Source organism: Melanerpes formicivorus, unplaced genomic scaffold (assembly GCF_026170545.1).
Source record: "Melanerpes formicivorus ecotype bairdi unplaced genomic scaffold, bMelFor1.0.p_v2 SCAF_2, whole genome shotgun sequence".
Lineage (NCBI taxonomy): Eukaryota > Metazoa > Chordata > Aves > Piciformes > Picidae > Melanerpes > Melanerpes formicivorus.
In genome coordinates, this window is record NW_027142354.1 from 57,135,605 (window position 1) to 57,148,327 (window position 12,723).

Genomic DNA, 12,723 nt, shown 5'->3' on the forward strand with positions numbered 1-12,723 from the left:
ATTACAGAAATTAGATCTTTTTTATACCAAGATGTATTTTCAAAAGCTCATTAAAAACACTTAGTGTGGTTTATGTTCAGTGGTTAGTGCCAAATAAGTTGTGACCCATGGAAACAGCAGAACTGTTCAAAATGGAGGTCAGTGGGTGTCAGCTGCAGGGCTTCTTTTGAATGATAGCAAAATAACTTTGACAGCAAAAGGCTGGGACCTCACTTCAAATAATCTCTGTAGCTGTGCAGGAAAGGTTGGGTGTGGGGTGGGTGTGGGGGCCTGTTCTCACAGTGAAATCTGTTATAGTCCATGTCCTGTCTTCCAGATGATTTGTTTTCTGTGTGAAATGCTAAACTCTACAGCTCTTTCACACACATGTTCTGTTCATTCTTACTTTCCAGCCAGCCAAGCTAGAGATCTATTATCAAAAATGCTTGTAGTAGATCCAGACAAGAGAATTTCTGTAGATGAAGCCTTACGTCATCCTTATATTACTGTCTGGTATGACCCAGCTGAAGCAGAAGCTGTAAGTTTGCATTTAAAACTAATGTTAAGATATCAGTTTAATAACTTGTAAAGAATGCATTTAGTTTTAGTCAAGAGCATGCTTTGAACTCTTTCCTTGGCTAGCAGAAGTCGTACCTAAAGCCTTCAGATCAACATTAGGCACAGAATCATCTGCAGAGCAGCTGCTGAAGTGGAGTCAGTGTAGTTTTGAAAGTGGTCGTTGGTAGCTCCACTTCATGAAAGGGCTGCCTGGGTGGCGGTCTTCTGGGCCTTTTGGAAAAGGGGACAAAGAGCCTTGTAAAACCTTACAATGAGTTCAATCTTAGTTGATGCTTATAAACAGCCTGCTAGTTGGAGACAGGAGTGGAGTTGTAAAATGAATGTGTCTTTGAGGTATAGGGAACACACAGCCAAAGGTGAGGGTTATAAGCTGCATTCACAGAACAGGAATTTGAACATGTCTTGGGAATGTATCAAGGATACCTGACTCCATCATTAACGTCAGCAAGTTTGCTGATGGCACCAAGCTGTGTAGTGCAGCAGACACGTTAGAGGGAAGGGAGGCCATCCAGAGGGACCTTGACAGGCTGGAGAGGTGGGCACAAGCCAACCTCAGGAGGTTCAACAAGAGCAAGTGCAGGGTCCTGCATCTGGGTCGAGGCAATCCCAGGCACAAATACAGGCTGGGCAGTAACTGGCTGGAAAGCAGCCCTGAGGAGAGAGACTTGGGGGTGCTGGTGGACAAAAAGCTCAACAGGAGCTCTCAGTGTGCACTTGCAGCCCGCAAAGCCAATCAGATCCTGGGCTGCATCAGGAGAAGTGTGGCCAGCAGGTCGAGGGAGGTGATCCTCCCCCTCTACTCAGCCCTGGTGAGACCCCACCTGGAGTACTGCCTCCAGTTCTGGAGCCCCTATTACAGGAGGGATGTGGAGGTGCTGGAAGGTGTCCAGAGAAGGGCCACAAGGATTATCAGAGGGCTGGAGCACCTCTCCTATGAGGACAGACTGAAGGAGTTGGGGCTGTTCAGTCTGCAGAAGAGAAGGCTCTGAGGTGACCTAATTGTGGCCTTCCAGTATCTGAAGGGGGCCTACAGGAAGGCTGGGGAAGGACTTCTCAGGATCTCAGGTAGTGATAGGACTAGGGGGAATGGAATGAAGCTGGAGGTGGGGAGATTCAGGCTAGATGTGAGGAGGTTCTTCCCCATGAGAGTGATGAAGCCCTGGAATGGGTTGTCCAGGGAGGTGGTTGAGGCCCCGTCCCTGGGGGTGTTTAAGCCCAGGCTGGATGAGGCTCTGGCCAGGCTGATCTAGTGTGGGGTGTCCCTGCCCATGGCAGGGGGGTTGGAACTAGATGATCCTTGTGGTCCCTTCCAACCCTGACTGATACTATGATACTATGAAAAAAAATGTCAGTTTTAGGTTTGGTTGTAGCAGACACTACAGCTCTTCTTTTCTTTGCAGCCTCCACCTCAAATCTATGATGCACAATTGGAAGAAAGAGAACATGCAATTGAAGAATGGAAAGGTAAATACATACAATAAACATCTATCAGTCTCTCTCTAGATATACACAGATGCATATATGAACCTACACATACAGGTGACATTCTGAAGTCTAGTCAGCAAAGTGCTGCAGTTTTCACTGGTGGTGTTTTCCCCCTGTTTTGTTGTAGTTGTGTTTGTAATCTCAGTGGTTTTATCCTTGATAGCAGATTCTCTGAAAGACAAACATGTGCCTCTTCTCAGTGTGCATTATTTAAACCATCTCTCTTGACAATATTTACTAATTAGTTTGTTCTAAAGGCTGTAAACAACAGAAAAGGTTTTGGTGGGTTTGGATCTTCTCTGCTTGTTGCTTATTTATTGACCAAATAGGTTAATCTGTTGACTTAAAAGAATAAAGAGCATTGTGGTAGAGAAATCAATTCACTCTCATACTTCTAATCAAAAACATGAAGTGTTGTGGCAGTTCAGATTTCTTCCCATCAGGGGTCCAAGGGTGATAGACTTTTTTGCTCAGTGCTTTGGAAGTGGCATGGGTTTATAAAATAGCTCTATAAATCTCAGGTATTGATTCTGGTTTCTGTATGTGTTTCTTCTTTAGGGCATGTCTGCACAGGTACACTTGACATGATTTTAGATTAACACAAGGTGGGAAATGAAAATAGGTCCACTGAATCCATTTGTAGATGTTGTTACTCAGCATTAAGGAGGTCTTAATCTAGTAAATGTTGTTACTCCTAGTTGGCCACAGGTACATACAGACACTACTGTGACTTGACCAAAAGCATAACTTAAAGTGTACCTGGTGCTCTGCAGCAGTAATAATCCTTTGCTCTGGAAGGGGCTAAGCTGAGCCATCCTGAGTGAACCATACTACAGACATCTCAGAGTAATGGCTGCTCCTTTAAAGTGACAGTGCTGATGTTGTTGTTGTTCAGGCACCTGTATCCTAAATTGTCCTTTGACCAGTCAGTGAGTGTGTGCATGCAGTATGGGAGCTATTTCTTTAGCCTGCCTCAAAACTTGCAGACTTTTCTCAAAGGATCCAGAATGAAGGCAGTCCTGTATGGTTTTGCTATCACAGTAAAACTTCCACAGTGGTTATCCATAGGGTTTTTTTTAAACCCCAGTCTGTGTGGTGGTTTTCTTGGGATTGTTTATTGGTTTGCTTTTTAAGGATGAGTTCATTGTAGGTGTGCATAAAGTTTAGGGATGGGATGGTTGTTATTTTTGAATGGACAGCTGTTCTGTATTTAAAATAGGCTCATTCTGGCACATCCTGGGTATCCTTGTCATGCACACAGGAAATCTGTGGAGTTCTCTGATTATTGCTGCAGACCTTTTTGAATAGGACAAAACAACAAAAACACACAAAAAAGCCAAGGCAGAGAAGTCTCTCTCCAGTTGCACTGTAATGATATGGTTCAGGCTCACTCATACCTTCACACATGGAAATTGTATACAAGTTCTCTCTCATCTTACTTTTTTCTCTCTTGTCTGTCTCTTCTCATTCCTCTTACCCTTCTCTAAGAGTTAATATACAAAGAAGTAATGGATTGGGAAGAAAGGAGCAAGAATGGTGTGGTAAAAGATCAGCCCTCAGGTTAGTGATTGTTTCAGTAGTTCTCTGTAACCATGGTACATAGTGCTGACATCTTGCAGCAGTGAATGAAGAATCCTGCTTAATAATCCAGGTAGGCAAAAGTTTTGTTGTTCAAGCCTCTGGAGATCCATGTCCAGTAGTTTTTCACTGTTGTGAAGTAAGCTGTGGGAAACCTTGAGTTTTGTGTGACCAGGACCCTGAGCTGCCTTCTCCCCAAGGAATTCAGTCATCAAATGGTCTGACACCTGTTGCATGGATGGCTCTTGGGCTGCATGCTTGTTCTGTGGCTTTGCATGAATGTGTCCCTTCATACAGCCCTAAACATTGTTAGGGATCATATAAAGTAGTTAATGGTGCAAAATATTTATGCCTGTGATTGAGTCCTTGCTGCTTGCAGCTGTTCTTATGGTGCAGTGACTGGAATATTGTACTGTCTGTTATTAACTATATCTGTTGGGTTTCTTTATACTTAGGGCAGGATTCACATTATGTTTTGCTGCAGCTTTTCATTCATTTTCTTCCCCCCCTTCCTATCCAGGGAAGGAGGAGAAGGAAAAAATCTCTTAATGTTCACCACAGGTTATGAGTGCTAGGGAACTTCGTGCTTTCCTACTGCTTGTTAACATCTTTATGTTCTAAGGATTTCTGTGGGGAAAGTGATGCTCAGAGCCTAGAAGTGTGTGTGTTTGTACCAGCAGTATTGTCTTGCCTCAGATTTTATTATGTTTGGTTTACTTAGCACAGATGCAGCAGTGAATAGCAACACCAGTCCTTCCCAGTCATCATCTATCAATGACATTTCATCCATGTCAACAGAGCAAACATTGGCCTCAGATACAGACAGCAGCCTCGATGCCTTGACAGGACCCCTCGAAGGATGTCGATGATCAGCCAGGATTGCAGACTTGACTTTGGAAAAAAGAACTCTTGCTTCCATTGGGCCTGAATTGCTTGTAAGTTAATGGAACCAAGTAGAAAAACTCCATGTTCTGCATGTTCTGCTAAAGTAATGCCTGTTTTTTTTACTCAGTTGTTATGAAATTGCCTGCTTAATGTTGTAGAATGAAAGCAAATCAATGTCTAAAGAACAAACAAATTTGAATCTAGACACTATTTGAGGCTTTGCTTTGTTTCAGCCTATTTCAGGTGAGCAGTTACAATAGACTTCTAGCCAATAACTCCTCTTAAGTGGGTTTGTGAATCTTCAGTCCCAACTGGCAGGCTTTCTGTGACACAATGGTTGTTTACATTTTAGTACAGTATTGCTCCTTAGTGGGTTTTTTGAATGTATAGTCTCGATGAAGTTTGTTTTAACATGTGCCTGTGGCAGTTTGCTTGGTTTAACGACTGGAGTGGTGTGTGTAATTGTGAGCTCATGTAGTGAATGCTCTCAGTACTGTGTTTAAAGGGCAGTTACTCTTCCACAGAGCACTTTTTTCTTCTTTTTAATTGAGCTCTTGAGCCTTTCCTATCTTCACTTTCCAAGGAGTCTATCTTCTTGTAGAAAGAGCTGAACATGAAGTTGAAAGAACATAGCCATTACTTTGGGTTTCACCTCCAAGTCCATCTCTCTCATTATTTTTATTCCAGTTTTAAAATGTGGCTGGAGGATGCAGTGGCTTAATTAAATCTTGAGGAAGGATGAGTGGCTTATCTGTGAAGCAGTGCTTGTTTGGAGGGGGAGAGGATGCTAAAATGTTCTCTGTTTTCTAGCTTGTGATAATGGTCCTTTGACAAAAACAAACAGAAAAGGAAATGTGTGCTGTGATGCTCTTCATTCACTGCAAGCTGATAAGAGGACAGATGAACTGGAGAGGCTTGCAGTCTCAGAGAGCTGCATACAAGTTTTCCTTTTTTAATGGGTCCACTCTATCCGGGGAGTAATCAAAAAAAGCATACAGTATCTTTTAGTCACTCTTAAATAAAGGATTTAGTTAACAGAGCTTAGCTCTATTCCCACCCTAGGAAAACCTCCCTGTTTGATCTAGGGGAGGAAATCATATTTAATCCAGGGTCAAAGAAGAGGAGATTTGCTGTTGCAATGCAGGCTTATCAGTACACTTTTCAGAATCAGAAGAGCCAAACATTGCACAGTGTGTTGAATTAGAAAATACATTGGTAGGAGAGTTGGGCTTAAATTGCTTTCACCTACACACTTGTGGGTTTGTGCACATTGCCTTTGGAGTGCGCAGCTGTGAGAGCTGGCTGTAGGATCTTGTGTGTGCGTGCATGTGAGGTTGAACTGTGGAACTGTTGAGAGTTTGTATACAAGATTGAGGTAAAACACCACTTTCTTAAAGGCACTATATTTAGCTCTTGATCCATATACTCTTGACTTGAATATATAAATAGAACTTCTACAATACACTGGCCCAGCCAGCCACTGCATTACTGACATATTTCTCCTGTGAAGGAAAAGTGGTCGTTGTTCCTGATGCTCAGCTTTGAAAAGCAGAAATTGCTCTTCATGCAAATATTACTAACACATGAAAACTGTACCCCTTTTGAAAGAGCTTCATTGGCTGCAGCAAAAAAAAGAAAAATTCAGCTTATACTGCCCCACAAAGCTCAAAAAAAATGAATCAGCAAATGACTCAATGTGAGGTTAACTGTCAAATTGTCATCTGGAATCTTGGGGGTTTAAAACTGTGTTTAAATGAACTGCAGGGTGTTGGGGATTGGTTTTAAACCCAGTCTTCTGGATACCTTTATCTTTGGATGCTGCTGGTATCTGAAATGTTTTTAGTGCATCCTTGTTCTTTGTGGAAGTTCAAATTCCTCGAGGCACCTGTTCCAAATGAACTTTCCTGTGGAAGTTATCTACTGGATCCCAATTTTCAAGGTTTTTAATCCTTTTTTTCAGCTGAAGTTGCACTGTGCTGTGTTCATTTGAGCAGTTACTGCTTTAGAAGACTTCCCACCACAAAGTTGTTGGGGTTTTGTTTTTGTTTGCTTTGTTTTGGGTTGGTTGGTTTGGTTGGGTTTTTTTCTTTTCCTTTATTTGGGTTGGGGTTTATTTTTGGTAGTTTGTTGTAGTGCTGTTTTGACTGTCTTGAATATTTACCAAGTTACATGTTTTTATTCTACTGGACTTGGGCTGTTCAGAGAACCATGGGGTTGGACTATACAACCTCCAGGTCTCTTCCAGATGAAACTATCTCCTGATTCAAATGGTCTTTTAATGGTTTTTACCAAAACTGCTATGTCCCCATGATTTTAACTAGTATCTGATCTTCTCCCAGTACACAGTGTTAGCTTGATTATGTATTCTTGGAACAAAAATAACCCTCCTGAAATTAACTGAGCTTAGTTGTAAGTCTTACTGTAAGAAAAGCTGTCTCATACTGTATTTATTGCAATGACTTCTTGCTATGGCATTTATTGAAGCTTCAAAGTTCTACAGAACTGTTGCTGCCTTGGGAACATGCATGGAATGTCTGTGAATATTGTGGGGTTTGGTTCCAGTATGATTTAAACCCAAATTACTAATAACCTGAATGAACATCCATCTCAAGAAGTCACACATGGAGGTGACATTCAGGAAGAGGCATGCAGGGGGATTCATGCTCGAGTTCCCATATGCTGCTTCAGCGTGCACATACAGACTATAAATGCACTGCATGCAGACCATGTGCTTAGAGTTGGAGTCCTGACTGCAGATTAAGTTCAGTGCCACCCTTGTGAAATGGTTGTCAGTGCTGTAAGGACCTGGGTTGCATCAAGGGGAGTGTGGCCAGCAGGTCGAGAGAGGTGGTTCTCCCCCTCTGCACCTCTCTGGTGAGACCCCACCTGGAGTACTGTGTCCAGTTCTGGAGCCTCAAGAAAGATCTGGACATGCTGGACCATGTCCAGGGAAGGGCTGTGAGGATGAGCAGAGAGCTGGAGCTCCTCTCCTATGAGGACAGGCTGAGAGAGTAGGGTTTGTTCAGTCTGGAGAGGAGAAGGCTCTGGGCAGACCTTATTGTGGCCTTCCAGTATTGTAAGGGAGCCTACAAGAAAGTTGGGGAGGGACTTCTTAGTGTGTCAGGTAGTGATAAGATGGGGGGGAATGGACCCAAGCTAGAGGAGGGGAGATTTAGATTAGATGTTAAGAAGAAGTTCTTCCCCATGAGGGTGGTGAGGCACTGGAACAGGCTGCCCAGGGAGGTGGTAGAAGTCTCATCCCTGGAAGTTTTTAAGGTGAGGCTGGATGTGGCTCTGAGCAACCTGCTGTAGTGTGAGGTGTCCCTGCCCATGGCAGTGTGGGGTTGGAGCTGGATGACCCTTGAGGCCCCATCCAACCTTAACAACTCTGTGTAACCTCATCACTGATGGAGAACAAAATGCACATGCAACTTGACAGGGCTTGGAGAGTTTGGAGAGTTTGGTGTGCAATATAATCACTTAATGCTAAAAACATGTCTGTAAAGCGATGCAACTGACCTTTGGGCTTGGGGGGTGGGGTGGGGTGTTTTGGTTGGGTTTGGTTTTTTGTCTGTTTGGGGTTTGGTTTTGCACTTTGTCATTTATGACTATTTATATGTATTTAAAGATGAAGACTGTGTGAGTGTGTGTATGCATCTCTATAGTAAGAGACCTCCTCAGTTGTTTGTAAACACGAATGTTAACTTTTCCTTTGAGAAACTTTGTATCGCGGTAACACTACTGCAGCATGCAGAAACAGTTGATGAACTAGGACTAAAAAGAAGTGGTGGTCAACATAGATACACTCTGTATTAACTGCTCACCTGAAAAAAAACAAAACAACCACCAAAAAGAGGGATCTGTGGTTATCAATCAGATTAATGTTAACTATATGAACGCTGAGTAGCTGAATGGCATTGCAGAAATGGAGTCTGTTTTAAACGGTTAATTTCATCTGTGCTTGTAGCATTCTTTTTTCCCCTCAAAAAAGAGAAACCCCACAAACCTAAAAGCAAACCTTAGAAGGAGAAGCTTGGCATTTTGAGATCTGGATGAACAGCCTGCAGTGTGCTTTGAGGGAATAACTGTGCTGTGGCAAGTCTAGCTTCTGTTGAAAACGATGAGAAATTAATGTCAGAATGAAGGTTTGTCTGCATGGATTGTACGACTCAGCCTAGCGGCTGGAAGCTGCTGTTTGCAAACAGCCTGTGAAGCTTGGTAAAGTTTCCAGTAAGGTTTTGCATCTCCTCATCAAAACAATGAAAAATGAAGTCAACCTGAACTAGAAATGAACCAACTGGTTGGTAATGTCAAAAGCTGTCGGGAACCAGAGGGCTCCTGAAGGTTTCTTGGTCTTTTTTAACTCCTAGCAGAGCATACTTGTTTACTCAAAATCAATTACAAAATAAAAAGGAGGAAAAAAAATAAAGTGATGCCATATCTTTGAATTTTCTTTCCTAAAGGAAGGACCTGAAATGCTAAATTGGTTTGCTTTTTACACCTGATGGTATTTGGCTTAGAATGACCATTTTATGACTGAAGTAGGCTTTAGACGTTCAAAATGCAGCTGACACCCGCCAAGTCTCCAGGAGCTGAGTGGATGACCCTTCTTTTGGCAGCAGCACAGCCCTGCAGGTGGGTGTGTGCTGGGAGCTGAAGTGCAGACAAACCTTTACTGAGCACAAGGCCTCTTTGGAGCACGGGTTCAGGCCAGCAGCAGTGCAGTTTGTGTGGGGGCTGTCATTTGGGTTGTGACACTTGACATGGAAGTGTTTAAAGTGTGTATGGGTGTGGGGTGTAAATGCTGAATAGCCTTTGTCTGTATATTCTACATGTGTCATATGGATTCTATCAGGGCTTGATGCTAAACTTAGTGCTACCATATACTGGGAACCAAATTCTTCCCTGGGATGTGTATTGTGTAACTCGTGCTCAATGCTGGGGGTGATCCAGGGACGCCTGCAGCCGGATGCAGGATTTGGCCTTGATTTCCTCTAGGTGAATCCAGTGGCTTCTTGGCTTTTCCAGAGGCTCTTTAATTTTGTACTTTTTAAAATGTTGAACTCTGACAGAAATGTATTCTGGCTCCTTATTTTACATACAGTTTAGGTTGTCTGTTCCATGAGTGCTAGTGGATGTCTGAAAGCTGCTTACACAACTTATCAAATCCAGGTGTTTGGTTTTCTTTCAGTCTGCTCTGCATGCTAAAAATGTCTGGAGCTAAACTGATGTTTCAAGCCAACCCATCTTTTCTCCTGTCAGTGTTGGAGGAAAGTGGAGAGCTCACCATCCTTTCTGTTGGTCTTCCATCAGATCACTGGGGTTTTTTGGTAGCTAAAACTTCAGTTGCTGGATTTCAATCCCCCAGTGTTGCTTCGTGGGTAGACATTTACCTGGGTCCGCTATTTCAAGCAGTTAGCTGCCTGACAAGTCCAGTATAAAATTCAGCCAATAAAATGCACTCTCCTGCAGTTTGTTCTTGGGGAATAAAAAAAAAGGCAAATTTTATTTTGGTCCAAGAATTCAAAACAAAATAGAGAAAAATATATTTAACTCTCTTGAAAGTTTTTATTCCTTGCTGCTGCTGCTGCTTATCTTGTGAGAAGGTGCTTGCAGTTTTGCACAAAAGAAATCAACTTTATTAATTGCTGGGTTTGAGGCACTTTAGGATTCTCCTAAATACACCCAGTATATGGTGTAAAAAAGGAATGACAGTAAAATGTTCCATGGGGTGAAATTTTTGGTTGCAATCCTTGCTGTTATGATAGATTCTTTACCAGCATCTCCCCTTAAGTATCAGCTTGTTTTCAGATGGTTGAAACTACACATTGGGGTTTGATTTTTTTAATGGGCTGAAATTTAACAGGTAGTGAGAGATCATTTGAGAAACATCTTGTGCTCAAATGCCTGTAGGGTGACTTGTGTAGCAATGTGACCACCAGCCAGCTCTGATGCAAAGATACAACAAGCTTTGTTCCTGTGGCAAGGCCAGCTAGCTACGAGCACTAGGATTCCTTTTCTGAAACAAACCCCCTTTTTATTAGCTTCTGGCTACAGATCATGAGGTAGTTGTATGTGCTGTGGTGAGGCCAGAACATCTGCTGGTTGGAACTCTCCTGCAGGAGATGCTCTTTGAATGCCACAGGAGGATGCTGTCCTGCTCTAACATCCTAGCCTGAGCCCTGTACTCAGGCGAGTACATGGGGATTTGTTTCCCAGGCTGGCTCTGTACTTCAGTGTTTCTTAGGCTAACAAAAGCAGAGGAGAAAGTAATCAGGTAAGAACATCACTTAATGTTCACTGCCTGAAACAGCAGTCAGATTTGTTAGTGATAGGGCTCATTTAATTCCCTTGAGCCAGTGCTCTTGCCTTGTCTTCTGACAGGGAGGAGCTTTTTTGAGACCCCAGGCGTGTGGCGAGCTTTTCTATCAATTCAGATGCTTCCATTGGTGCTAATTTTTTACAAGCAAATGTAACAGATGGTTGGCAGTGTATTTGTCTGCTTTTGATACCTATATTTTCTTAACTGGTGGCAAGCCAAACTTTATAAACCGACTAATGTGCATTTTTCTGCTTCATCAGATCCCCAGATTTTCCTGAAGTCGGCTGTTGAAACTTGCATAGTAGGTACTGCTGCTTTGGAGCTATTGCTTTGGGTCTTTTATACACTGACAGAATGACCACAGTTAGAGAAGACAGCAATACAGCACTACCCCTTCCTTTAAATTCTGGGAGATGTGTTGGGTTCCCTGAGAGGTTTTAGCAGTTTAGTGTAGCCAAGATACCTAATTAAGAGCGACTCAGATGCCTGTGTGCAGTGAACTCGGTACAGTGAAGCCTTACCTGCTCAGAAGATAATTTATAAAGATTATGCAGATTTTTCTTCTATTTTAAAGAGGGAATAACAAATAGAATGAATTAAATTTTTTTTTTTTCATATAAATGGAAATGTTAATTCCAGAGAATATATTCTGTAGTGTACTCCAGAACATGTGCTATTAAAAACTATCATAGGCTCCTTGAGTGCTTTATGAAACCCAGTTTTGTCTGACTCAGAATAAAACCCCCTCCAAGAATTAGTTCTTGGAGAGTTTCTGTTGAGATGCCTTTCAGTTTCAACTCCCTTCAGAGTGCTTGGCACCTCTTACTTTGTCCCTCTTTCCCACCTTCTGTTTCCCTACCTAACGTCACAAAAAGTAGCATCAAGCCCTCCCCCTTGTGACAGTGTTCTGATTTTATGGCCTTAATATTCGTTGCGGTCTGGTATATGATTTCAGAAGACAGATGTGCTTTGAAGTCTAACTATATGGATACATGTGGCCTCTTCTGCCTATGGAATTAGGCTTTGATTGTCATATCTCATTCTCAATGCTTGTGCAATAGGAACATGTTCCTTTCAGAGCAGTGGCTATTTTGTCTGATGCTGGACATTGTTTTCAGGATGACTAGAAGGTTTCTTTTGGTTTTGCCTCTTCCTTTGTTTTGTTTTTTATGGACAGCAGTCATGCTTTCTTGTGGTTTGGGTTTTGGGGTTGTTGGGGTTTGGTTTGGTTGGGGTTTTTTTGTTTTTGACTGATTTTCTTTAAGGAAACTAGAATTTCACAAGGAAAACTGTCAATACCTGGTTCTGAAGTTCTAGTTCAAGCTTCATGCTGAAGCTGTTTGTGTTTGGTTTTTTTCCTTCCAAAAAATCCTTCTCGTAAAACAGTACTAAAGCCACTGTAAAACTACAAATAAATATGTATACTTCAAAGCTTTGAGTGGTCTGTCTCATTTACTGTCACAGTGTTTCCCCTCTGCTGAACTGGAGTGTTTTTATGTGACGCTTCAGTCACAACTTTCTCTTCCGGTGAACCATCAAGTAAGTATTGGTATGACAAATTAGCAAGGAGCAGCTTTAAGTTGGAGCTGCTTTCTCCTGCTCAGCTGGAGCAGCACATGGCTTCACTGCCAAGTGTGGACTGACATTTGTACTTTGTAAGCTTGCCTGGTAACACTGCCAGATCTGCATCCCATCCCTGTGCTTCAACAGTGTCATGAGCAGGCTGTCAGACTTCCTTCAACGTTTCAGATAAGCTACTGGCTATACATGGGTGGGGGGAGAGGGGGGAATGACACTCCTCCACGGGGTAGGGGTGTGTCCATCTCCATATATAAAAGGACTTTGGGAGAGTTGTGCTCAATGCTGTTTCATTTTCTGAAAGGAGGTTGTAGCCA

General features: G+C 42.5%; 1 protein-coding gene across 5 annotated transcripts in view; it reads left to right on the forward strand.

The window, feature by feature from the left end:
* MAPK9 (mitogen-activated protein kinase 9) overlaps positions 1-12,245 on the forward strand; it is a 31,208-nt gene extending 18,963 nt beyond the window's left edge. For 3 of the 5 annotated variants that reach the window (XM_068162779.1, XM_068162758.1, XM_068162769.1), the window contains 4 exons: positions 393-517; positions 1,959-2,022; positions 3,532-3,603; positions 4,348-12,245. In XM_068162779.1, the coding sequence (XP_068018880.1) occupies positions 393-517; positions 1,959-2,022; positions 3,532-3,603; positions 4,348-4,490 (404 nt within the window). In that variant the 3' untranslated portion in view covers positions 4,491-12,245. Of the gene's footprint in view, positions 1-392; positions 518-1,958; positions 2,023-3,531; positions 3,604-4,342 lie in introns of all 5 variants that reach the window. The other 2 variants (XM_068162788.1, XM_068162797.1) reach the window with 2 other exon arrangements.
* Positions 12,246-12,723: the final 478 nt, after the last annotated feature.